A 27901-nucleotide genomic window follows, 5' to 3' on the forward strand; every position below is an offset into this window, starting at 1 on the left:
CAGTTTCCCTGAATCCCTTCATAAATGTTACTTTGCTGAAGCTTCAATAACATATCCATATACTCCTCCCTCCTTGCATCACTATTTTGTAAAAATCTCTCATTTGCTAACTTTTTCCTCTCTTACTACTCTACATCATTCCACCAGTCACTCTTCTTCCCTCCCACATCTACTCTCCTGTAACCACAAACTTCTGCTGAATGCTCTGACACTACATTCTTAAACCTACCCCATACATCTTCAACCCCATCTGTCCTCCGATAGTTGTTCATATCTTACCCTAACTGCCTCCTCCTTTAGTTTATAAACCTTCACCTCTCTCTAACCTGCTGCTTCCATTTTCCTTGTATCCCCTGTAGCTACAACTAAAAAGTGATCTGATATATCTGTGGCCCCTCTATAAACATGTACATCTTGAAGTTTACCCACCAGTCTTTTATTTACAAATACGTAGTCCAACAAACTACTGTCATTACACCCTGCATCATATCTTGTATACTTATCCTCTTTTTTCCTAAAATATGTATTACCTGTGACCAAACCCCTTTCTGTACAAAGTTCAATCAAAGAGCCCCCATTATCATTTACACCTGGCACCCCAAACTTACCTACTACACCCTCTTTAAATGTTTCTCCTACTTTAGCATTTAGATCTCCTACCACAATTACTCTCTCACTTGGTTTGAAAGTTCTTACTCACTTAACATCTCCAAAAATCTCTCTCCTCTACACTCCTCTCTTCTCCAAGTGCATACACACTTTTTATGATCCACTTTTTGCATCCGACCCTTATTTTAATCCACATAATCCATGAATTTATACATTTATATTCCCTCTTCTCCTTCCATAACTGATCCTTCAACATTATTGCTACCCCTTCCTTAGCTCTAACTACATTTATTGGGAAGCAGTAAACGTGGAGAATGGGAGATAATTAGGTTTGATCTGAAAAAGGCTATCTCTCCATTTCCTTGGATCAACAGCCTTTCCCCAGCTTCACCTTGAGGAGAGAGAACCAAATGCATCTTTTCCTCTCAAAGGCTCTTGATCCAGTGAACTGGTCTTATCCTTTCCTTTCTTTGAATGCCTCCCATTCCCCAGGCACTAAACACTAAACCCACAAGGGTCATACAGTGAAGTGTATATATGTATAAAGTGCAGGCAGAAATAAAAATGCAGTTCATTGATAAACTCTGATAGTTGTATTAACAAGTTAATAACATGACACTTCAGGCACTGGTCTTGACTCTCCATCACCTCTCTTCAAGAAAGGTGCCTTCATTCTAGGGAAGAGCTCTTGATCCAAGGAATTAGAGCTATCATCCTCTTCCCTGTATCAAATTTGATTACCTCCCATTCTCCAGTGGTATGATGTTCATGAGTTTAACATTGTCACCATAATAATACAGCACAAAACACTTGCCAGTGTTGCAACACTGTTCTTATAGATTGTTGTAATCACAGAAAAGTGATAAACCCATAGAAATATAGGTAATCAAGTTTGATCAGAGAAGGAGAATATGTCTCCAGTTCCTAGGATCAATAGACTTTCATTACCATCAAGGTATGCCCCTTGATTGATTACATCATAGTCATTATTGGACAGCTTCTAATGTAAGTCTTATTACTGTTGAACATCCATGATACAGCTGCTACACCCCTGCTGCCACACACCTGATGCCAAATACCTGCAAGGGTAAACAAGAGAAGGTAACAATTGCTACAACTGTGGGAAACTTCAAAACAAGTCAGATTAAATTCTGGAGACCTGATGCCAGGAGCCTGGCTGTGGTCTTGTACCTTCAAACACTGGTAGGTTATCACAAATTCATGATCACACACTGAAAATCACCTGCTGACACACTAGTGTGTTGCTATGCATATCCATCAGGGTTTTGACTCTGCCAGCACCAGGCATCCACACCTGGAGGAGAGAAACGAGTTAGCACCTTTTATACTTTCGATGTATTTTTGTTATACTATCAGATTAAGTCAGATTTTATTTCCATGAACTACAAGTGTTGATTTAGCTTTAGGATTACAGGAAGACCCCTTGTTATGCAAAGTATTTCATACTGAAACTGGTTCTTAAAAACTACTGAATACTAGTACAGATATTTAGATGAGGATTATGACCTGCAATTTTAGTTTTGCATGAGAGTTCAGCATAAACAATTTCTGTATATAAATGGTTTAGATTATAAAGGGAAGGTAGCAATTGAATAAGTTAGTGGTATAAGATATAATTAGCATATTGTTACATATTAATTATTACAATCAAAACTAAACACTAGACTCACGAGGGTCTGTCACATATTAAATGTTGTACATGAATAGTATACAATACCAACAAAATGAAAACTAGACACATGTGCAGCATCTGGGTATCTTTATTGTAGACGTTTTGCCATCCAATGGCTTTATCAATACAGATTCTAGGACATAACTTGAAGACAGTAGAACTATATACAAAAGATGAGGCAATCAGTCCCTCAGTCTTGGAGTTGGTGTGAAGAGCACTGTAGTAGTGGAGGCTGGCACATATATAGGCATCAGATGGATAGGGATGGGTAGCAGATGAGGATGTAGTCACTGGTAGGTGGGATTCCCCAGTAGAAGTAGATCATACCCAAGGGATGGGCTAGTGGTGGTAGTAGTTGTAGTAGCCATGAAGAAGGTTATTTAGATGCCCTCTGAACCAAGATTCCATGATGTTGCAGTGTCTGACAAGTTGTATACATAACCTTCTTCACGGCTACTACAACTACTACTACTACTACCACTAACCCATCCCTTGGGTATGACCTACTTCAACTGGGGAATCCCGCCTATCAGTGACTATGCCCTCATCTGCTACCCGTCCCTATCCACCTGACGCCTTTATAAGCGCCAGCCTCCTTGTCTGTGCTCCAGAATCTCCACAACTACGGTGCTCTTCACACCAACTCCAAGGCTGAGGGACTGATTACCTCATCTTTTTTATATAGTTCTATTGTCTTCAAGTTATTAACTATTTTTGAAGCTACTGGGAGAAAGTTTTGTTCATCTGTCAGGTACGTTGTTCCAAGTTTTCGATCCTTTAATTTGCATGAAGTGTTTACTCAAGCTGAGTTTTACATGTAGGATATAAAAGATATTTTTTTTAGGTATAATGCCTGTATACAGTATATGACCTGTTGCACTTTGCTAGGAATTTTTTTTTTTTTTTTAACTCAGAACTGATATCCGAATTCAGTGGCACCCCTGCTTCTCATTGGGGAGGTTACACTGCCTGCCGAGTCTCTTGCAATCTTAGGGAATGATTTCCACATGTAGATTTTGGACTAGTCCCTCTAGGATTTTCCAAGTGTAGATTATGATGTATCTTTCTTGCCTGCATTCCAAGGAGTACTGGTCAGGGGACTTCAAATGTTTCCAGTAATTGAGGTGCTTTATTGTATTTATATATGCAGTGAAAGTTTTCCATATATTTTTCTAGTCTGCAATTTTGCCCGCCTTGAAAGGAGCTGGCTAAAATTGCAGACCTGGAAAATGTAGAGAACTTTCACTGCACGTATACGTACATTATTATTTTATTTTATTATCACACTGGCCGATTCCCACCAAGGCAGGGTGGCCCGAAAAAGAAAAAATTTCATTATTATAATAAAAAAAGAAGCGCTAGACCTACAAGGGTCATACAGTGCAGCGCATATAAGTACAAAGCACCTCAGTTTTGGGGAACATTTGAAGTCCCTGTACTCCTTGTAATGCAGGTGAGATACATCATAATCTACACCTGGAAATCCAAGAGGGGCTAGTCTCAAATCTACACATGGAAATCACTTCCCAAGAAAGCAAAAGACTTAGCAGACAGTTCAACATCCCCAATGAAAAGAAGGGGTGCCACTCAATTCAGATATTAACACTGAGTTAAATATTCTTGGCAGTTAATATCTGAATGAGTGGCTTTTCATTGGGGAGATGTTGCACTGCCTTCCAAGTCTTTTACTTACTTAGGGAGCGATTTCTGTGCGTAGATTTGGGACTAGTCCCTCTAGGATTTTCCAGGTGTAGATTATGATGCATCTTTCTTGCCTACATTCTAAAGAGTACAGGTCAGGGGATTCAAATGTTCCCAGTAATTGTGGTGCTTTATTGTACTTATACATGCAGTGAAAGTTCTCTGTATATTCTCCTGGTCTGCAATTTTGCCTGCCGTGAAAGGAGCACATATAAGTGTACAGTAAAGCACCTCAATTTTTGGGAATGTTTGAAGTCCCTTGACCTGTACTCCTTGGAATGCAGGAAAGATTCATAATCTACACCTAGAAAATCCTAGAGGGACTAGTCCAAAATCTGCACATAGAAATCACTCCCTAAGAAAGCAAAAGACTCAGCAGGCAGTGCAACATCCCCCCATTGAAAAGCAAGGGTGCCACAAGTACACTAAGAGATAACAAAATAAGTGTCAGGGATCCAATACTGTAAAACTTCCTCCCAGCATACATAAAAAGGATTACCAATAGACCCCTAGCTGTCTTTCAAGAGGCAGTCGGACAGGCACTTAAAGTCAGTATTGATCGTCTGGACTGTGGTTCGTATTTTGGATTGCAAACAGCCTGGTTGATCAGGCCCTAATCCACCATGAGGCCTGGTCATGGACCAGGCCGTGGGGACGTTGACCCCCAGAACAACCTCCAGGCATAATCCAAGTAAGCACCCTTCACCAGTATCAAAACATCTCCCTGGAAGGACCAGGATTATACATAGTAACAGAATGTTTTGAAAAGGTGTGGAGATACTACAACCTAAGCAGCAGCAGGTATGAAGGGACTACAGGTGTGGAAAGACTACACAATAAGCAGCAGCAGGTGTGTAGACATACACATCTGGTGTAGGTCACGTGATGCTCTCCAGCCCAGCTGCTGCTGAGCCAAAACACAGCTGCCCACCATAGTGGCCACATCACCTTCACGACGTCCCACCACACGGTATGGGATCTTCTTCTGGCTTGCTCTGTAAAGTTATAAATGCATTACATTAGTTTAGGGTTTTCTTGCAAATATTATAAATGCCTAAAACCCCTTGTTTAATGAAACATTGAAGAGTGTGACTCCAAAAATTTAGGGACCTCTTACTATACTAACCCTTCAGGAAGGTGTCATGATGCAGGGAAGAGGGTTTTATCTGAGTAATTAGACCTGACCTCCCCTTCCTTGATTCTAACCTGATTGCCCCCATTCCATTTATACGCTATGAGAGTGTACAGTACAGTAATAGTTAAGGCTCGATCCTCTGCTCAGTAATCATGACCTGATATCAAATCACTCTGGCTAAGTGTTGATCTTGCTTTACAAGAGGATCACAGCTTTTAAGACAAAGTACATAGGGACACTTTGAAAGGAGAGGAAACAGAGAATACAACTGAAAATTAGATTTGAATTATGCCTTAGGACATAAATACAGGAGGGCCCCGCTTATACAGCAGGTTAAGTTCCGGCTACCACTGTAAAGCGAAAATCACTGTAAAGTGAAACATGGCCTCTTTCCCTTTCAAATACATAAAAAAACCTGATAACATGTTTACATTATCATGTATTAAGCAATAGAGCTAGGCCTAAAAAATGCATATACAGTACACACATTTCTTACCTTAACATATTTTCACTCTTAGCTTATAGCGAGTGGTAAATATGTTTGTTGTAGGAAGTCTGAATAAATGAAGAATGGGTATAACTGAAAACTGCTGCATTAGCAAAAAGCTATAAAGCAAAGCACTGTAAAGTGAGGCCCTCAAGTAATTCCTTTGTGTGTGAGGACCCTTCAAGAAATGTGCCTTGATTCAAGGAATTAGAGCTACACTCCACTTCCTTGAATCAATGTGAGGCTAATGAATATATGTACTACATTAGGGTCATAGTGGATGCTGACGAGACATTTGAAGTTCACAGTAGACATGACAGAGCAAGGGGCAAGCTTAAGAGGCTAATTACTGAACAAAGACCCAAGACATGGAGATTAACTTCCACAAATAATAATAATGTGGATACACAGAGCTTCCCACTTTGACAATTTTCTTCTTCTTATTCTTTTTAGTAATCTTTACAGGAAAAGGGGCTACTAGCCCATTGTTCCCGGCATTTTAGTTGACTTTTACAACACGCATGGCTTACGGAGGAAAGATTCTTATTCCACTTCCCCATGGATATAAAAAGGAAAAGTAATAAGACCAAGAACTATTAAGATAAAATCAAAGAAAACTCAGACGAGTGTGTATAAATAAACGTTTGTAGATGAATGGTTCAGAGAACCGACATGTTGATAAATTAGACACATGTGCAACTCTTGGGTATCTTTATTGAGGAAATGTTTCGCCACACAGTGGCTTCATCAGTCCATACATAGGAGAAACGTTTCCTCAATAAAGATACCCAAGAGTTGCACATGTGTCTAATTTATCAACATGTCGGTTCTCTGAACCATTCATCTACAAACCTGTCAGACACTGCAACTTCTTGGGATCTTAATACTTAGGAATTCTTCGCTTGCCTAATTCTTGGGCACAACCTACTTCCACATTTAACAAATGTGACACCACCTATGACTGCTGCACCCTCTCCTGCCATACGGTTTATAAGCTGCTTCTCCGCTCATCTGCCGTATTCTACTCAAGATTGATGGACTGAACACATCGACTCAAGGTTGAGGGACTGATTACCTCATTCTCCTCCTGTTCTTCAAGTTTCTCCTATGTATGGACTGATGAAGCCACTGTGTGGCGAAACGTTTCCTCAATAAAGATACCCAAGAGTTGCACATGTGTCTAATTTATCATAAATAAACGTGTACATGTATGTGTAGTGTGACCTAAGTGTAAGTAGAAGTAGCAAGACATGCCTGTAATCTTGCATATTTATGAGACAGACAAAAGACACCAGCAATCCTACCATCATGCAAAACAATTACAGGCTTTCGTTTTACACTCATTTGGCAGGACGGTAGTACCTCCCTGGGTGGTTGCTGTCTACCAACCTACTACATGGAAAGCATATAAATCTATAGGGGAAGGAAGGCGGGGTAGGGGTCGTCCTCGAAAGGGTTGGAGAGGGGGGTAAAGGAGGTTTTATGGGCGAGGGGCTTGGACTTCCAGCAAGTGTGCGTGAGCGTGTTAGATAGGAGTGAATGGAGGTGAATGGTACTTGGGACCTGACGATCAGTTGGAGTGTGAGCAGGGTAATATTTAGTGAAGGGATTCAGGGAAACCGGTTATTTTCACATAGTTGGACTTGAGTCCTGGAAATGGGAAGTACAATGCCTGCACTTTAAAGGAGGGGTTTGGGATATTGGCAGTTTGGAGGGATATGTTGTGTATCTTTATACGTATATGCTTCTAAACTGTTGTATTCTGAGCACCTCTGCAAAAACAGTGATTATGTGTGAGTGAGGTGAAAGTGTTGAATGATGATGAAAGTATTTTCTTTTTGGGGATTTTCTTTCTTTTTTCGGTCACCCTGCCTCGGTGGGAGACGGCCGACTTGTTGAAAAAAAAAAAAAACACAGAGCTATAATAACATTCATTCCTAATCATGTAATCCTTATGGGTTTAGTGCTTTCCCACAACAGTAATCATGTACAACTTTTTCAATATAAAAATAAGAGTTTGTTAGGGTTAAAGATGATCAATTCCACATGGGTCATTTAGGCTAAACTTGCACCCTAATATCAAGAAAACTTTTTTTTTTCTAAAATAGAGATAAAACTAATGCTATATTTTTGAGAGAGAGAGAGAGGGGGGTAAAGGAGAGGAGCTTGCCTGGTGAATGCCGTAATCATCTCTAACACCGAGACACCAGCTCCAGTGCCCAAGTTGTAGGCAACAGCACCCTGGAAGTCTTCACTGTTCAGCTTGTCCAGGGCAGCTACATGTCCACTGGCAAGGTCCATCACATGGATGTAGTCCCGCACACCTGCCCAACACACCTGTTTTTGTTAAATTTGTTCATCACACCTGTTGAGTTAAATTTAGTCAAAGTGAGTAAAGTATTATATGCCAAATCTCCTTCCACAGAGATTCCTCAGTGTTCAAAAGGGGTTCTTGATCCAAGGAATGGGACTTGTCCTTCCCTTGGATCAAACCTAATTTTCTCCCATTCCCCAAATTTTATAATTAGCTCTTCCTCTTAAATATAACCTGTACCAAATATTAATGATGATGATGTGGTCCATATCCTTGTAATCAGCGCTACCCACCCTTTCCTCTCTCAGAATAACCACACCCCCACCCATTCCCTGAGCTGTAAATAATTCTCATAGATTTAGCACATCCCCATGACAAAAAAAAATATACTGGGATATGAGTTTTGGTATAACTTTACCATCTGAGTGTTTGTGAACTGGAATTTTACACAGCAAATTACCTTAAACCTATTTTTACTCAACAGATATCAGCTGTTAGAATGATCATTTAATCAGGTTGTAGACAACACTCATTCCAACCCCCTGCCCCTTATTGCAAAGTTTAAATCTGCTCAGCATACAAAATATCTGCACTTACTAGTTTGTTTAACATGGACACAAAACACTCAGTTTAAACACTGACCCAGCTAGTGTTCAGACTTCTGGGAGAGCTGCAACAGGACACACAGACACAACACAAAAAACAAATATCTCTCTGACATACCATATGCTCAACTTAACCCGTTTAGCAATTCCATGTAAAGTGAAGGCCCTAAAGCATGAAAATCACTACCTGAAGATGTAAAAAAAAGTTCCCTCTCTCCGTCAATTGCCTCAAAACTCTTGTTTAAAAAATGCCTTCCAAACCTCATGTGGTTTTTCCATTGAAAGACTGTAAATAATTAATGTCTATAATACCTAGTGTGACCTGTTTACCAAAGCTAATTAGCATCCATGCTCATGTACTATTGTCATCATCTTGTTTGGCCACCAATAATTAATTCAACCAAACTTATCACACACAAATAGTTTATCACACTCAGTATTCAAGCGATCAAAGTCTTACCTCTACATAGTTTATTTTTTTAATTTCAAGCCCTAATGACAAGTCAAAGTTAAAAATGCCCAAAATGCTTTGCATAATCAGTGGCTTTTCAATTAGCTTGTACTCCATTCCCTTTATTTGTAATCTTTCTATGTAAATAAAGTTTATTTTCACTAATTCATTGATATTTGTACCAAGCATGTGTGTATGTATGGTACTTGCATACTACCATGTTCATAACATACCTGTACCATCAGGTGTGTTGTAGTCGCCTCCATAGACAAGTAGTTCATCGAGTTTCCCAACGGCGACCTGAGCAATATAAGGCAGAAGGTTGTTGGGCGTCCCTTTCGGGTCCTCCCCGATCATGCCAGACTCATGGGCACCAACTGGGTTAAAGTAGCGAAGGAGCACCACTCGCCACTCCTGTAATGTTAAGTAACTCAGTAACAGTGAGGGGCACCACCTACCATTCAAATAGTGTTCCAGATCATCTTAGTACCAGCTGATGCTATCTGGAATTCAATAACATTAACAACCACTTTTACTTCTGAATCCCAGAACATTCTTTAAAACACTTATAAGTCAACATAACTTCAGTAACGCCCATCAACATTCCAATAACAGCAGTAACACCTTCAGCTTACAACTGGGCAAGTTTCACCCAGGGACAGTTGGAAAAGATTGGGCAAGTCACCTTACATCTGGATCAACTGGTGTACTGCTACCAACAGTGAAGAAAAAACACAGGTTGCAAAATAAGCTTTTGTTGGGACAACATTTCACTCTGTAGAGTTTATCAAGTCATCAACAGAATGATAAAAGTTCTATACAGAGCAAAATGTTGTTCCAATAAAAATCTGGTCTGAAACATGTCTGTTCTTCACTCTTTTCACCTGTTACCTTTATTCATCTAGTAGTAAATAGGTACCAGTTTGCTAGCCAACTCTTGTGGTAGTTTACCTTTAATAGATCTGAGCTTTGAAATGAGATAGGATAAAAGAAACAATAATATGTAAACTGAGCTGTGTAAAGAAAAAAATACGTATAAAGAGTATATACCTTATCTGTGGCAGCCAAGTCCCTGAGGATCTGTTCACAGATATGCTTGGTGTGACCATAGGGGTTGGTGATACCCACACCTGTGGGATGCTGCTCATCTGTGGGTAGGTACTGGGGCACCCCATATACTGTGGCTGAAGAGGAGTACACTAACCTCTTTACACCAGCCTCATTCATTACCTGTTTGGGAAGTGAAAACTCAGGGAGGCAGTCACTTGGGGAAGGGGGTAATGGGTCTGGGGCCTGCTATAGTGGTAGTAAAACTGTTGTGAGGGTAGTTCAGTCTAGTGGGTGGCGGCAGTGATTCTGTGGTGCTAGTTTTGTTGTTATGGGGATCATGATGATGTACGGGAAGTAGCATAATAAAAGGACATGCAGAAAACTGGTTTGATTATGCCTTGAAGTTTTTCACTCAGCTATTTTCATAAGATTTGTTTAAAATTTTGGAATTATATTTGCTTTACTCTAAATTATATCAAGTGAATAAGTTATACATATTTAGAACTAACAAAGGGGGCAAACAAGAATACCATTATATTCTTCAAGATAAATGAATATTTACTTTTGTGACCTACTAGAGCTAGACTAACCTCTAGAAGGGTGAGAGTACCAGTGACGTTGTTGGAGTAATAGGCCAGCGGCTTCTCTACAGACTCTCCCACAGCCTTCAGTGCAGCGAAGTGTATCACCACATCAATCTTATGCTGGAGAGAGTAAAGGAGAATGAGAGAGGAAAAATGGAGTGAGGGGGGGAAATGAGAAAGGAGAGATAACTGTGAGGGGTAGAAAATGGAGAGTGAGGGAAGAGGGAGGAAGACTGAAGGAGAAGAAGAAAGGGAAGGGAAGGAGAATAAAGGAGAAGTAGAGCAAGAAACAGATGGACAACCTAAAGATATACCTCCTCTCCCCAAGGAAAAAGGTGAAGGATATACCTAAAATTTACATTTTAGTAAATTTTGCTTAAATTGATGTGGAGATGAGTCTAATTCCTGTCCTCTGTCCCCCTCACCTGAGAAATGTATATGGTACAGTACTCATTTAGCCACTAGGCCATGACAGGCATAATATCCTTTTAATTTTGAGTTTGCTGGGAGCTTGCCTGGGCATTTTACAAGTGTTAAACATAATTTCTAAAGATAGAGCCATAGCATGCTGGAGAGAGAGAGAGAGAGATTGAGATTTTAATGTTATGCACTGTGTACATAAGTATGCCAATAACCGAAGTGTCTGAGAGTATCCAGCTTTGTATCACTGTAAGAGTATAAAAACCTCCTAACACACTCAAACTTGTAAGGATATTGTGACCTGGTGGCTGAGTACCATACTGTATGTTTCTCTAGGAAAGACAGATGATATGGGTTCAAGTCATTCCTGCAGTGTTGTAAGACACTTCTAGGTTTAGAACTGGAGTATACCTGGAGAGGGTTTTGGGGGTCAACACCCCTGCAGGCCAGTCTGTGACCAGGTCTCATGGTGGCTCAGGGCCTGATCAACTAGGCTGTTGCTGTTGGCCACACACAACCTGGTGTATGAACCACAGCCCAGCTGGTCAGGTACTGACTTCAGGTGCCTGTCCAGTGCCTTCTTGAAAATAGCCAGGGGTCTATTGGTAATCCCCCTTATGTATGCTGGAGGCAACTGAACACTTAATGTGTTGTCTCTTATTGTGCTAGTGACACCCCTGCTTTACATTGCTGGAATGTTGCATTGCCTGCCTAGTCTTTTGCTTTCATAGGGAGTGATTTTCATGTACAAGTTTGGTACTAATCCCTCTAAGATTTTCCAAGTGTATATAATCATGTATCTCTCCCACCTGCATTCTAGGGAGTACAGGTTGAGGAACTTCAAGCATTCCCAGTAATTTAGGTGTTTTATCGCAGTTATGTGTGCCATGAAGGTTCTCTGTACATTTTCTAGGTTAGCAGTTTCACCTGTCTTGAAAGGAGCTGTTAGTGTGCAGCAATATTCCAGCTTAGACAGAACAAGTGACCTGAAGAGTGTCATCATGGGCATGGCATCCCTAGTTTTGAAGGTTCTCAATATTCATCCTGTCATTTTTCTAGCAGATGCAATTGATACACTGTTATGGTCTTTGAAGGTGAGATCCTCTGACATGATCACTCCCAGGTCTTTTACATTAGTTTTTCGCTGTATTGTGTGGTTGGAATTTGTTTTATAATCCGATATAGTTTTAATTTCCTCACGTTTTTCCATATTGGAGTAATTGAAATTTCTCATCATTGAACTTCATATTGTTTTCTGTGGCCCATTTAAATTTAGACTTGGTTGATGTCCGCCTGGAGTTTTGCGGTGTCTTCAATGGAGGACACTGTCATGCAAATTTGGGTGTCATCTGCAAAGGAAGACACGGTGCTGTGGCTTACATCCCTGTCTATGTCAGATTTGAGGATGAGGAACAGGATGGGAGTGAGTGCTGTGACTTGTGGCTTCTTTTTGATTATAATAATTTGTGCCTTGTGGAACAGAGCCTTTCACCATAGCTGCCTCAGACTTTACTCTGTTTACTTTTACTCTTTGTGTTCTATTTCTTAGGAAATTATAGATCCATCTACCAACTTTTCCTGTTATTCCTTTATCACGCATTTTGAGCACTATTACACCATGGTCACACTTGTCAAAGGCTTTTGCAAAGTCTGTGTATATATCTGCATTTTGTCTGTCTTCTAGAGCATCCAGGACCTTGTCATAGTGGTCCAGTAGTTGGGACAGACAGAAGTGACCTGCTCTAAACCTATGTTGCCCTGGATTGTGTAATTGATGAGTGTATAGATGGGTGGTGATCTTGCTTCTTAGAACCCTTTCAAAGATTTTTACGATATAGGACGTTAACGCTATTGGTCTGTAGTTCTTTGCTATTGCTTTACTGCCCCCTTTGTGGGGTGGGGCTATGTCTGTTGTTTTTAGCAGCTGTGGGATGACCCATGTCCATGCTCCCTCTCTATAGGATGTTAAAAGCACATGATAGGGGCTTCTTGCAGTTCTTGATGCATTATTAATATTATGTCATCTCTGCAACCAGATTATTATCACATTCATAGGGAAGAATTACACCTGTAGGAATCATATAGCACCTGGAGGTTGGGAGGCATTCAATTCTGATTCCAGGAAGGAGAGATCATGTCCCATTCCTTGGAGCAGGATCTTGCCATCAAGGAACATCTCTTGAGAGATTTGCAACTAGAGCTGCAGATCATAAGGAACAAGTGATATCCTAATATGCAATTTAACTACAGTGAAAGATAATTAAATCTCAAGCACTTTTGTGATCTCCCTATCACATTCTTAAGGAAGGGATACATAATGTGATGTTTAAACAATGAAACAGGTCAGTGAACAATGAAAAAGGTTCTTAATATACTAAAACAGATTCCTTAATACTAAAAGAGGCTCCTGAACATCAAAGCAGGTTTCCAAAGTGAGTCTTATATAGTGTAACATTTCTAAATTGAGGAAAAGACTTTGGATTATGAATCCAAAAGGTTAGTAACCAAGGTTAACTTCATAAAGCCAGTAAATATGGCTTTATGGAGTTATCCTTGGGTTCCTTTTAAGGTCCTTTTCTAGGATGGAACTCCAATCAGTCAGCTTACTTCCAGGTACTGTATTTATTTACTGCTGGGTAACATGAGCAGATGTTAGCAGACATCCTGCCTTGAAGTGGGGTTCAATCCCACATTATCTCGGGTATGAACTGAGCACACTACCCACTCTGGTACTAAACAATGAAACAAGTTACTAAGCATATATAAAGATTACTAATACAAATAGGTTACTAAAAGTTTTAGATCTTTACTTAGATCAAAGGGATTCACCTGTGCAAAGACTTGAGCAAGGGCATCACGGTCGAGGAGAGATACCATATGGAAGGCAGTGATGGTCTTGCCGGTGATGGTGCACACCCTTGCCAGGGCAGGAGGTAGCTGTCCAGCCTCTTGCCCTCTGGCACTGTTGCAACAGTTGTCCACAACCACCACTCTGTGACCAGCCTCTAGCAGTTCAACCAGTGTGTGCGACCCTACGAACCCGGCTCCACCTGTCACCAGCACCAACAAGCCCATCCTGGACACAGAAAGCAATGCTATTAACATCCTGACTCATAAATCTGGAAGCATTTAACATATGGAAGGTCGAGTCCCAACCATTCCTTGAGCCATGAGCTATGCTTGTTCAGCACCTGAAATTTAAAAATATATACATGAGAAAATATTATGGCACTTGTGTCCTATGTGAATAAGAAATGTTTTGGCAGTGTAAAAAAAGTCCATTAATGTGCAAGAAGAAAGTTACTGAACTCTAAGAAGTCAAAATTTTATTGGAAGTAACCTTTGTGCCAAAGTTAGTTGAGTTTTCATGACTAATTCCAAAGACAGAAGCAAAATGCATTTATTTCTCTCTCTCTCTCTCTCTCTCTCTCTCTCACACACACACACACACACACACACTTTGTACATGATGTACGTTAAGATTTTTATTATAATCATGGGGGAGCACTAAACCCGTAGGACTATACAGAGCATGTGGGGGGGATGGAAGGCATTCAGGCTCAGTTTAGGAAACTGGAGCACAGATCCAATTCCCTAGATTAAGAGTCCCTCACCAGCATCAAGGAACCTTCCTTGAGGGGAAGCATGTTAAGAAATTCAAGAAAATGCAAAGGTTTGGAACAAGACTGGTCCTGGAGCTACGGGGTATACCCTACGAGGAGAGGTTAAGGGAATTCAACCTTGACGACAACGGCTGACATGAGGGATAATAAGGACATGATAAGGGCATATAAAATACTGAGAGGAACTGACAAGGTAGACAGGGACAGGATGTTCCTGAGATGGGACACAGCAACAAGGGGTCACAGTTGGAAGTTGAAAACTCAGATGAGTCACAGGAATGTTATAAAGTATTTTTTCAGCCATAGAGTTGTCAGAAAATGGAACAGTCTGTAAAGTGACGTAGTGGAGGCAGGATCCATACATAGTTTTAAGATTAGGTATGATAAAGCTCATGGAGCAGGGGGAGCGAGGACCTAGTAGCGACCAATAAAGAAGCGGGGGCCAGGAGCTATGAATCGACCCCTGCAACCACAATTAGGTGAGTACACACACACAACAAAAAGTTGGACACTTGTATACCTGGTCTCAACACTGTACCTGATGAGAGGACACTGACTGGGTCCATCGAGGGCGCTACCGATTGCTTTATCAGAATGCTGACACAAGATAATCGAAGTGCTTGTCTCTCCGTGCTTGCTTGCGTGTGTTTGTATATGTACTCACTTATTTGTGGTTGCAGAGGTCGAGTCACAGCTCCTGGCCCCTCGCCTCTTTGCTGGCCGGTCGCTACTAGGTCCACACTCCTGCTCCACGAGCTTTATCGTATCTCTTCTTAAAGCTATGTATTGATCCTGCCTCCACTACCTCACTCTCCAGACTGTTCCACTTCCTGGCAACTATGAGTGAAGAAATACTTCCTAACATCCCTGTGACTCATCTGAGTCACAGCGATGAGAGTGATAATTTAAGATTGGTGAATCTGGGTTTCTTGATCTTGTCTCTCAACTGAGGTGACTATGCTCTGTCATACCTATTCATGAACCTCTGCATAGAGCCCTCTTCCTCTGTGTCATTATCCAGTGTGTTTCAATTCTTTACCACTTTTATGGTCAAGAATTACTTCCTAGGTGTGTAATTTCCAATCAAGCTCTCTTGTTCTTATTGATCCCCTGGTAAAGGATCTATCCTTGTTTTGAAGTACGTGTACAACATAGTGGACATGTCCTTTAGACATTCCTCAGAGTACATATTTGAAGAAATTTAAAGATTAGTTTTAGGCATTAAAATTAAGCAAAGATCTCAGTGAATAATACCAGAGCCATATACTAGGAAAGTGTGTACTCACCTAGTTGTGTTTTGCAGGGGTAAGTCATGTTTCTACTCAGCCTCTCAACTATTTTCGACAGAGGAGTTTCCCTGAACCAGCTTGTCTGTTAAAAAAAATGTTATCTGAATTTACGTTTTGGATTAAAGTAAAATTGTTTACCCACAATGTGGTTCAGATGCTCAGTATATGCAACTGACCCTTCTACCAGAAGACTTCTTAGCTTAACCCCGGAGGGTGATTTAGGAATAACTAAATTATCATATTTTGAGGGAAACGCTACACCCGTAGGGGTCATACAGAATCCGGGGAAACTGGAGACAATTAGGTTTGATCCTAGGAAGGGGAGGACAGGTCCAATTCCTTGTATCAAGAGCCCCTCACCAGCATCAAGAAACCTATCTCGTAAGAGAGGATAACCCAGGGCTGAGCAGTAAGGCCTATTTATACTAGCGTCCTTCCCTTATTTTGGCTTTAGTAAGAGGCCTACAACAGCATATTAACTCTCATTCATTATCAGGCGATCAGAGGCAGTAAGTTTAAGATTATATCCTGAAGATGACGCACAGGTGAAGCTCTTGTGGAACTGTAGTAATCAAAGGAACAATGTAACCAAGTAATCTTCTTGAACAATACAAGATTATATACCTGGATAAGACACAGACAAGTGTGAAACAAGACACAGCACAGATTAAGCCATTCGTGGCGAAACGTTTCCTCATTAAAATATCCTAACACTAAATATGTGTCTTATTTCACAGTCCTAAACCCATAAACAATATTTAGTGCAAATAAGGTCACATTTTCATCAGTAGCTTTAGTAAAACCAGCACCTCACACCATACCTTACTAAAAAGAAAGAGGAGGTAATATAAATAATTCAAACCCACATATACCATAATGTTTTTGTTCCTGATTAGGTATATGTACCAGATTGTAAAAAATATAAATAATGCATTACTTCTGTAACAGTGGGATCCAGACTCTACCAGATAGATAATCATGTTCTAATCTTTACACTACGGCCCACAGTATGAGAATGGGGTACATAATAAAGATATTAAACAAATTGACATTATCGCATAATGAAAAGCATCTAATGTGCATATCTCACTGATTTTGTTTAAATGTTTATGTTAAAAAAGACAATGATGACTCGCTATATAGACAAGTGGAGAGAGAAGATAAGGAAGGGTTACACCCATCCTCACTATCTCCCGGCTCCATTAGGCTGTATTATCTCCATCTCTACACCGCATTCGTGGGCACAAAGCTGTAAACGCCCATAGTTTACAGGTGTTCTAAATGCGTGTCCCTGTTAAGTACGCGTATTAAAAATAGTATGTGGAATCACCGTCACCCCTTCCCCATAACTGTTACACTGTTGCACGCATAACTACATCAGTTATAACACACACACACACACACCTCAAAGGCGGTGGGACCAGACAACATCTCTCCGTGGGTCCTTAAAGAGGGAGCAGAGATATTGTGTGAGCCATTAACAAAGATCTTCAACACATCATTTGAAACTGGGCAACTCCCTGAGGTATGGAAAATGGCAAATGTAGTCCAAATTTTTAAAAAGGGAGACAGACATGAGGCACTAAACTACAGACCTGTATCACTAACGTGTATAGTACGCAAGGTCATGGAGAAGATCATCAGGAGGAGAGTGGTGGGGCACCTGGAAAGAAACAAGTGTATAATTGACAACCAGCACGGTTTCAGGGAAGGAAAATCCTGTGTCACAAACCTACTAGAGTTTTATGACAAGGTGACAGAAGACAAGAGAGAGACGGGTGGATCGACTGCATATTTTTGGACTGCAAGAAGGCCTTCGACACAGTTCCTCACAAGAGGTTACTGCAAAAGCTAGAGGACCAGGCACACATAACAGGAAAGGCACTGCAATGGAACAAAGGTGGCCCGGTGGCCTGGTGGCTAAAGCTCCCGCTTCACACACGGAGGGCCCGGGTTCGATTCCCGGCGGGTGGAAACATTTCGACACGTTTCCTTACACCTGTTGTCCTGTTCACCTAGCAGCAAATAGGTACCTGGGTGTTAGTCGACTGGTGTGGGTCGCATCCTGGGGGACAAGATTAAGGACCCCAATGGAAATAAGTTAGACAGTCCTCGATGACGCACTGACTTTCTTGGGTTATCCTGGGTGGCTAACCCTCCGGGGTTAAAAATCCGAACGAAATCTTATCTTATCTTATCAGAGAATATCTGACAGGGAGGCAACAACGAGTCATGGTACGCGACGAGGTGTCAGAGTGGGCGCCTGTGACAAGCGGGGTTCCACAGGGGTCAGTCCTAGGACCTGTGCTGTTCTTGGTATATGTGAACGACATAACGGAAGGGATAGACTCAGAAGTGTCCTTGTTTGCAGATGATGTGAAGTTAATGAGAAGAATCAAATCGGACGAGGATCAGGCAGGACTACAAAGAGACCTGGACAGGCTACAAGCCTGGTCCAGCAACTGGCTCCTTGAATTTAACCCTGCCAAATGCAAAGTCATGAAGATTGGGGAAGGGCAAAGAAGACCGCACACACAATATAGTTTAGATGGCCAAAGACTGCAAACCTCACTCAAGGAAAAAGATCTGGGGGTGAGTATAACACCGAGCATATCTCCTGAGGTGCACATCAATCAGATAACTGCTGCAGCATACGGGCGCCTGGCAAACCTATGGATAGCGTTCCGATACCTCAGTAAGGATTCGTTTAAGACTCTGTATACCATCTACGTCAGGCCCATACTGGAGTATGCAGCACCAGTTTGGAATCCACACCTAGTCAAGCACGTCAAGAAATTAGAGAAAGTGCAAAGGTTTGCAACAAGACTAGTCCCAGAGCTACGGGGATTGTCCTATGAAGAAAGGTTGAGGGAAATCGGCCTGACGACACTGGAGGACAGGAGGGTCAGGGGAGACATGATAACGACATATAAAATACTGCGCGGAATAGACGAGGTGGACAAAGACGGGATGTTCCAGAGATGGGACACAGACACAAAAGGTCACAATTGGAAGTTGAAGACTCAGATGAATCAAAGGGATGTTAGGAAGTATTTCTTCAGTCATAGAGTAGTCAGGCCTTGGAATAGCCTAGAAAGTGATGTAGTGGAGGCAGGAACCATACATAGTTTTAAGGCGAGGTATGATAGAGCTCATGGGGCAGGGAGAGAGAGGACCTAGTAGCAATCAGCGAAGAGGCGGGGCCAGGAGCTGTGAATCGACCCCTGCAACCACAAATAGGTGAGTACACACACACACACACACACACACACACACAGAAGGTGGAGAACTCACAAGAAATGATCAGGAGGTATGTGAGGAGCTGAACAGGAGATTTAAGGAAGTTTTTACAGTAGAGACAGGAAGGGCTGTGGGAAGACAGCACAGAAGGGAACATCAAGAGGGAATATACCAACAAGTGTTGGATGACATACGAACAACTGAGGAGGAGGTGAAGAAGCTCTTAAATGACCTTGACACCTCAAAGGCGATGGGACCGGACAACATCTCCCCATGGGTCCTTAGAGAAGGAGCAGAGATGCTGTGTGTGCCTCTAACCACAATCTTCAACACATCCCTTGAAACTGGGCAACTACCTGAGAAATGGAAGACAGCTAATGTAGTCCCCATATTTAAGAAAGGAAACAGAAACGAGGCACTAAACTACAGACCTGTGTCTCTGACATGTATTGTGTGCAAAGTCATGGAGAAGATTATCAGGAGGAGAGTAGTCGAACACCTGGAAAGGAACAAGATTATAAATGAAAACCAGCATGGGTTCATGGAAGGCAAATCTTGTATCACAAACCTCCTGGAGTTTTATGACAAGGTAACAGAAGTAAGACACGAGAGAGAGGGTTGGGTAGATTGCGTTTTCCTAGACTGCAGGAAGGCCTTTGACACAGTTCCCCACAAGAGATTAGTGCAGAAGCTGGAGGATCAGGCACACGTAAAAGGAAGGGCACTGCAATGGATAAGGGAATACCTGACAGGGAGGCAGCAACGAGTCATGGTACGTGAAGAGGTATCACAGTGGGCGCCTGTTACGAGCGGGGTCCCACAGGGGTCAGTTCTAGGACCAGTGCTATTTTTGATATATGTGAACGACATGATGGAAGGAATAGACTCTGAAGTGTCCATGTTCGCAGATGACGTGAAGTTGATGAGAAGAATTAAATCGGACGAGGATGAGGCAGGACTGCAGAGAGACCTGGAGAGGCTGGACATGTGGTCCAGTAACTGGCTTCTCGAATTCAATCCAGCCAAATGCAAAGTCATGAAGATTGGGGAGGGGCAAAGAAGACCGCAGACAGAGTATAGGCTAGGTGGACAAAGACTACAGACCTCACTCAGGGAGAAAGACCTTGGGGTGACCATAACACCGAGCACATCACTGGAGGCACACATCAACCAAATAACCGCTGCAGCATACGGGCGCCTGGCAAACCTGAGAATAGCGTTCCGATACCTTAATAAGGACTCGTTCAAGACACTGTACACTGTGTATGTTAGGCCCATACTGGAGTACGCAGCAGTTAGTTTAATATGTTTATTATGCACCCCATACCCATCCAGTCTGGAACCCACACCTGGTCAAGCACGTCAAGAAGTTAGAGAAAGTACAAAAGTTTGCAACAAGGCTAGTCCCAGAGCTCAACGGAATGTCGTACGAGGAAAGGTTAAGGGAAATCGGACTGACGACACTGGAGGACAGAAGGGTCAGGGGAGACATGATAACGACATACAAGATACTGCGGGGAATAGACAAGGTGGACAGAGATAGGATGTTCCAGAGAGGGGACACAGGGACAAGGGGTCACAACTGGAAGCTGAAGACTCAGACGAGTCACAGGGACGTTAGGAAGTATTTCTTCAGTCATAGAGTTGTCAGCAAGTGGAATAGCCTAGCAAGTGAAGTAGTGGAGGCAGGAACCATACATAGTTTTAAGAAGAGGTATGACAAAGCTCAGGAAGCAGAGAGAGAGAGGATCCAGTAGCGATCAGTGAAGAGGCGGGGCCAGGAGCTGAGTCTCGACCCCTGCAACTACAATTAGGTGAGTACAATTAGGTGAGTACACACATCAATCAGATAACTGCTGCAGCATACGGGCGCCTGGCAAACCTGCGGATAGCGTTCCGATACCTCAGTAAGGATTCGTTTAAGACTCTGTATACCATTTACGTCAGGCCCATACTGGAGTATGCAGCACCAGTTTGGAATCCACACCTAGTCAAGCACGTCAAGAAATTAGAGAAAGTGCAAAGGTTTGCAACAAGACTAGTCCCAGAGCTACGGGGATTGTCCTACGAAGAAAGGTTGAGGGAAATCGGCCTGACGACACTGGAGGCAAGGAGGGTCAGGGGAGACATGATAACGACATATAAAATACTGCACGGAATAGACGAGGTGGACAAAGACGGGATGTTCCAGAGAAGGGACACAGACACAAGAGGTCACAATTGGAAGTTGAAGACTCAGATGAATCAAAGGGATGTTAGGAAGTATTTATTCAGTCATAGAGTAGTCAAGCCGTGGAATAGCCTAGAAAGTGATGTAGTGGAGGCAGGAACCATACATAGTTTTAAGGCGAGGTATGATAAAGCTCATGGAGCAGGGAGAGAGAGGACCTAGTAGCAATCAGTGAAGAGGCGGGGCCAGGAGCTGTGACTCAACCCCTGCAACCACAAAGAGGTGAGTACACACACACTGTATCAATCGCATCTGCTAGAAAAATGACAGGATGGATAAAGAGAACCTTCAAAACCAGAGATGCCAAGCTCATGATGACACTCTTCAGGTAACTTGATCTATCTAGGCTGGAATATTCCTGCACACTAACAGCACCTTTCAAGGCAGGTGAAATTGCTGACCTAGAAAATGTACAGAGAACCTTCACGGCGCGCATAACCGTGATAAAACGCCTCAATTACTGGCAACGCTTAAAGTTCTTCAATCTGTACTCCAAAGAACGCAGTCGGGAGAGATACATGATAATATACACTTGGAAAATCCTAGAGGGATTAGTACCAAACTTCCACACGAAAATAACTCCCTACGAAAGCAAAAGACTCGGCAGGCGATGCAACATTAAAGCAATAAAAGCAGGGGTGTGGTACTACTAGCAGGTTACTGTGGTACTACCAGGATACTACCAGGGTACTGGTACTACCAGGTTACTGGTACTACCAGGATACTGGTACTACCAGGTTACTGGTACTACCAGGTTACTGGTACTACCAGGTTACTGTGGTACTACCAGGTTACTGGTACTACCAGGTTACTGGTACTACCAGGTTACTGTGGTACTACCAGGTTACTGGTACTACCAGGTTACTGTGGTACTACCAGGTTACTGTGGTACTACCAGGTTACTGGTACTACCAGGTTACTGTGGTACTACCAGGTTACTGTGGTACTACCAGGTTACTGTGGTACTACCAGGTTACTGTGGTACTACCAGGTTACTGTGGTACTACCAGGTTACTGTGGTACTGACTACCAGGTTACTGTGGTACTGCCAGGTTAGTGGTACTGCCAGGTTACTGTGGTACTACCAGGTTACTGTGGTACTACCAGGTTACTGTGGTACTACCAGGTTACTGTGGTACTACCAGGTTACTGTGGTACTACCAGGTTAGTGTGGTACTACCAGGTTACTGTGGTACTACCAGGTTACTGTGGTACTACCAGGTTACTGTGGTACTACCAGGTTAGTGTGGTACTGACTACCAGGTTAGTGTGGTACTGACTACCAGGTTAGTGTGGTACTGACTACCAGGTTAGTGTGGTACTGACTACCAGGTTAGTGTGGTACTGACTACCAGGTTAGTGTGGTACTGACTACCAGGTTAGGTGTGGTACTGACTTCCAGGTTAGGTGTGGTACTGACTACCAGGTTAGGTGTGGTACTGACTACCAGGTTAGTGTGGTGCTGACTACCAGGTTAGTGTGGTACTGACTACCAGGTTAGTGTGGTACTGACTACCAGGTTAGTGTGGTACTGACTACCAGGTTAGGTATGGTACTGACTACCAGGTTAGTGTGGTACTGACTACCAGGTTAGTGTGGTACTGACTACCAGGTTAGGTATGGTACTGACTACCAGGTTAGTGTGGTACTGACTACCAGGTTAGTGTGGTACTGACTACCAGGTTAGTATGGTACTGACTACCAGGTTAGTGTGGTACTGACTACCAGGTTAGGTATGGTACTGACTACCAGGTTAGTGTGGTACTGACTACCAGGTTAGTGTGGTACTGACTACCAGGTTAGTGTGGTACTGACTACCAGGTTAGTGTGGTACTACCAGGTAAGTGTGGTACTGACTACCAGGTTAGTATGGTACTGACTACCAGGTTAGTGTGGTACTGACTACCAGGTTAGTGTGGTACTGACTACCAGGTTAGTGTGGTACTGACTACCAGGTTAGTGTGGTACTGACTACCAGGTTAGTGTGGTACTGACTACCAGGTTAGTGTGGTACTGACTACCAGGTTAGTGTGGTACTGACTACCAGGTTAGTGTGGTACTGACTACCAGGTTAGTGTGGTACTGACTACCAGGTTAGTATGGTACTGACTACCAGGTTAGTGTGGTACTGACTACCAGGTTAGGTATGGTACTGACTACCAGGTTAGTGTGGTACTGACTACCAGGTTAGTGTGGTACTGACTACCAGGTTAGTGTGGTACTGACTACCAGGTTAGTATGGTACTGACTACCAGGTTAGTGTGGTACTGACTACCAGGTTAGTATGGTACTGACTACCAGGTTAATGTGGTACTGACTACCAGGTTAGTATGGTACTGACTACCAGGTTAGTGTGGTACCAGGTTAGTGTGGTACTGACTACCAGGTTAGTATGGTACTGACTACCAGGTTAGTGTGGTACTGACTACCAGGTTAGTGTGGTACTGACTACCAGGTTAGTGTGGTACTGACTACCAGGTTAGTGTGGTACTGACTACCAGGTTAGTGTGGTATTGACTACCAGGTTAGTGTGGTACTGACTACCGGGTTAGTATGGTACTGACTACCAGGTTAGTGTGGTACTGACTACCAGGTTAGTATGGTACTGACTACCAGGTTAGTGTGGTACTGACTACCAGGTTAGTATGGTACTGACTACCAGGTTAATGTGGTACTGACTACCAGGTTAGTATGGTACTGACTACCAGGTTAGTGTGGTACTGACTACCAGGTTAGTATGGTACTGACTACCAGGTTAATGTGGTACTGACTACCAGGTTAGTATGGTACTGACTACCAGGTTAGTGTGGTACTGACTACCAGGTTAGTGTGGTACTGACTACCAGGTTAGTGTGGTACTGACTACCAGGTTAGTGTGTTACTGACTACCAGGTTAGTGTGGTACTGACTATCAGGTTAGTGTGGTACTGACTACCAGGTTAGTATGGTACTGACTACCAGGTTAGTGTGGTACTAGGTTAGTGTGTACTGACTACCAGGTTAGTGTGGTACTGACTACCAGGTTAGTGTGGTACTGACTACCAGGTTAGTGTGGTACTGACTACCAGGTTAGTGTGGTACTGACTACCAGGTTAGTGTGGTACTGACTACCAGGTTAGTGTGGTACTGACTACCACGTTAGTGTGGTACTGACTACCAGGTTAGTGTGGTACTGACTACCAGGTTAGTATGGTACTGACTACCAGGTTAGTGTGGTACTGACTACCAGGTTAGGTATGGTACTGACTACCAGGTTAGTGTGGTACTGACTACCAGGTTAGGTATGGTACTGACTACCAGGTTAGTGTGGTACTGACTATCAGGTTAGGTATGGTAATGACTACCAGGTTAGTGTGGTACTGACTACCAGGTTAGGTATGGTACTGACTACCAGGTTAGTGTGGTACTGACTACCAGGTTAGGTATGGTACTGACTACCAGGTTAGTGTGGTACTGACTACCAGGGTAGGTATGGTACTATCAGGTTAGGTGTGGTACTGACTACCAGGTTAGGTGTGGTACTGACTACCAAGTTAGTGTGGTACTGACTACCAGGTTAGTGTCGTACTGACTACCAGGTTAGTGTGGTACTGACTACCAGGTTAGTGTGGTGCTGACTACCAGGTTAGGGTGGTACTGACTTCCAGGTTAGTGTGGTACTGACTACCAGGTTAGTGTGGTACTGAATACCAGGTTAGGTGTGGTACTGACTACCAGGTAAGTGTGGTACTGACTACCAGGTAAGGTGTAGTACTGACTACCATGTTAGTGTGGTACTGACTACCAGGTTAGTGTGGTACTGAATACCAGGTTAGGTGTGGTACTGACTACCAGGTAAGTGTGGTACTGACTACCAGGTAAGGTGTAGTACTGACTACCATGTTAGGTGTTGTACTGACTACCATGTTAGGTGTGGTACTGACTACCAGGTTAGTGTGGTACTGACTACCAGGTTAGTGTGGTACTGACTACCAGGTTAGTGTGGTACTGACTACCAGGCTAGTGTAGTACTGACTACCAGGTTAATTTGGTACTACCAGGTTAGTGTGGTACTGACTACCAGGTTAGTGTGGTACTGACTACCAGGTTAGTGTGGTACTGACTATTAGGTTAGTGTGGTACTGACTATCAGGTTAGTGTGGTACTGACTACCAGGTTAGTGTGGCACTGACTACCAGGTTAGTGTGGTACTGACTACCAGGTTAGTGTGGCACTGACTACCAGGTTAGTGTGGTACTGAGTACCAGGTTAGGTGTGGTACTGACTACCAGGTTAGTGTGGTACTGACTACCAGGTTAGGTGTGGTACTGACTACCAGGTTAGGTGTGGTACTGACTACCAGGTTAGTGTGGTGCTGACTACCAGGTTAGTGTGGTACTGACTACCAGGTTAGTGTGGTACTGACTACCAGGTTGCTGTGGTACTGACTACCAGGTTACTGTGGTACTGACTACCAGGTTACTGTGGTACTGACTTCCAGGTTACTGTGGTACTGACTACCAGGTTACTGTGGTACTGACTACCAGGTTAGGTGTGGTACTGACTAGCAGGTTAGGCGTGGTACTGATTACCAGGTTAGTGTGGTACTGACTACCAGGTTAGTGTGGTACTAACTAGCAGGTTACCTGGAATTTTACCTGGAGAGAGTTCCGGGGGTCAACGCCCCCGCGGCCCGGTCTGTGACCAGGCCTCCTGGTGGATCAGAGCCTGATCAACCAGGCTGTTGCTGCTGGCTGCACGCAAACCAACGTACGAGCCACAGCCCGGCTGGTCAGGAACCGACTTTAGGTGCTTGTCCAGTGCCAGCTTGAAGACTGCCAGGGGTCTGTTGGTAATCCCCCTTATGTATGCTGGGAGGCAGTTGAACAGTCTCGGGCCCCTGACACTTATTGTATGGTCTCTTAACGTGCTAGTGACACCCCTGCTTTTCATTGGGGGGATGTTGCATCGTCTGCCAAGTCTTTTGCTTTCGTAGTGAGTGATTTTCGTGTGCAAGTTCGGTACTAGTCCCTCTAGGATTTTCCCGGTGTATATAATCATGTATCTCTCCCGCCTGCGTTCCAGGGAATACAGGTTTAGGAACCTCAAGCGCTCCCAGTAATTGAGGTGTTTTATCTCCGTTATGCGCGCCGTGAAGGTTCTCTGTACATTTTCTAGGTCAGCAATTTCACCTGCCTTGAAAGGTGCTGTTAGTGTGCAGCAATATTCCAGCATAGATAGAACAAGTGACCTGAAGAGCGTGGTACTGACTACCAGGTTAGTGTGGTACTGACTACCAGGTTAGTGTGGTACTGACTACCAGGTTACTGTGGTACCGACTACCAGGTCAGTGCGGTACCGACTACCAGGTTAGGCGTGGTACTGACTACCAGGTTAGTGTAGTACTGACTACCAGGTTAGTGTGGTACTGACTGCCAGGTTAGGCGTGGTATTGACCACCAGGTTAGTGTGGTACTAACTACCAGGTTAGTGTGGTACTGACTACCAGGTTAGTGTGGTACTGACTACCAGGTTAGTGTGGTACTGACTACCAGGTTAGGCGTGGTATTGACCACCAGGTTAGTGTGGTACTGACTACCAGGTTAGTGGTACTGACTACCAGGTTAGTGGTACTGACTACCAGGTTAGGGGTACTGACTACTAGGTTAGTGTGGTACTGACTACCAGGTTAGTGGTACTGACTACCAGGTTAGTGGTACTGACTACCAGGTTAGTGGTACTGACTACTAGGTTAGTGTGGTACTACCAGGTTAGGCGTGGTATTGACCACCAGGTTAGTGTGGTACTGACTACCAGGTTAGTGTGGTACTGACTAGCAGGTTAGGCGTGGTACTGACTACCAGGTTAGTGTGGTACTGACTACCAGGTTACTGTGGTACTGACTACCAGGTTAGTTAGAATTTTTTTGCACACATAAATTTTACAGGCTAAAAGCTGTCATTCCACCTCAGCTTTATGTACGAGGCAAAAATAAACTTACTCGAGAACTTACGCAGGGTACTGCGTACAGCAATGTGTGGAAATTACCTAAGATAACCCCAAAAAAACTCCGTGACTTATATTTACTGGGGTCTTTGTGTTACATACACGAGTTTGAATCCTATTTTAAGTATTTGGGTATTCTTGACCTTTGGTGAAGAGATGACATGCAGCCTTAATGACCCGCTGAATGGCCAATAATCTTTACGTTCAGTTAACCAACTAGTTTACTTACCTGTTGGTTCTAACAGCTAGTACACTGAGCTATGCCACCACCAGTGTCAGTATCTGGCACTGTCTCCACCACAACCACCTCATCCTCCACTCTCTCTTCTCACATTCTACAAAATCACTGTTTTATTCTTCTCCCTCGAGCTCTACATTACTAATTTATATAATATACATATCCAGAATACGCGAATGGTGATGAGTGAAAGGAAGGTTGGTGAGGAGCAGTGCCTGTGTGTGCACGGCATAGAAGCCTCATGTGT

The 27901-nt window shown here is 43.1% G+C and overlaps 2 protein-coding genes across 4 annotated transcripts in view; one reads left to right on the forward strand and one right to left on the reverse strand.

Annotated features, from left to right (window-relative positions):
- The window catches only part of Sirt4 (Sirtuin 4), a 34814-nt gene extending 29945 nt beyond the window's left edge, over positions 1 to 4869 (forward strand). The window contains exon 6 of the mRNA XM_070097674.1: positions 4773 to 4869. Coding sequence (XP_069953775.1) covers positions 4773 to 4794 — 22 coding nt within the window. The 3' untranslated portion in view covers positions 4795 to 4869. The remainder of the gene's footprint in view (positions 1 to 4772) is intronic.
- Positions 1180 to 27901, reverse strand: Gale (UDP-galactose 4'-epimerase). Of its 3 annotated transcripts, XM_053791078.2 has the most exons (10): positions 27646 to 27901; positions 15959 to 16043; positions 13879 to 14125; positions 10636 to 10749; positions 10046 to 10225; positions 9229 to 9409; positions 7796 to 7949; positions 4868 to 4998; positions 1853 to 1924; positions 1180 to 1688 (listed from the first exon to the last, which is right to left on the reverse strand). In XM_053791078.2, exons 3-9 carry the CDS (start codon positions 14122 to 14124, stop codon positions 1875 to 1877), a joined length of 1056 nt encoding a protein of 351 aa, XP_053647053.1. In that variant the 5' UTR covers position 14125; positions 15959 to 16043; positions 27646 to 27901; the 3' UTR covers positions 1180 to 1688; positions 1853 to 1874. The 3 variants fall into 3 exon arrangements, with proteins under 3 accessions (XP_053647053.1, XP_053647054.1, XP_053647052.1); XM_053791079.2 differs by lacking the exon at positions 15959 to 16043; XM_053791077.2 differs by lacking the exons at positions 15959 to 16043; positions 27646 to 27901 and adding an exon at positions 15193 to 15259.

Source organism: Cherax quadricarinatus, chromosome 59, assembly GCF_038502225.1.
Source record: "Cherax quadricarinatus isolate ZL_2023a chromosome 59, ASM3850222v1, whole genome shotgun sequence".
In the NCBI taxonomy this organism is placed as follows: Eukaryota; Metazoa; Arthropoda; class Malacostraca; order Decapoda; family Parastacidae; genus Cherax; species Cherax quadricarinatus.

What these genes read in the sequence shown, in the direction of transcription:
- Gale (XM_053791079.2), bottom strand. Translation starts at nt 14,124, where the DNA reads ATGGGCTTGTTGGTGCTGGTGACAGGTGGAGCCGGGTTCGTAGGGTCG. An exon ending in ACTTGGCTGCCACAGATAAG is followed by an intron (nt 9,410 to 10,045) that starts GTATATACTCTT and finishes TTAACATTACAG; the next exon opens with GAGTGGCGAGTGGTGCTCCT. An exon ending in ACGTGACCTACACCAGATGT is followed by an intron (nt 1,925 to 4,867) that starts GTATGTCTACAC and finishes TCTCTCCTCCAG; the next exon opens with GTGTGGATGCCTGGTGCTGG.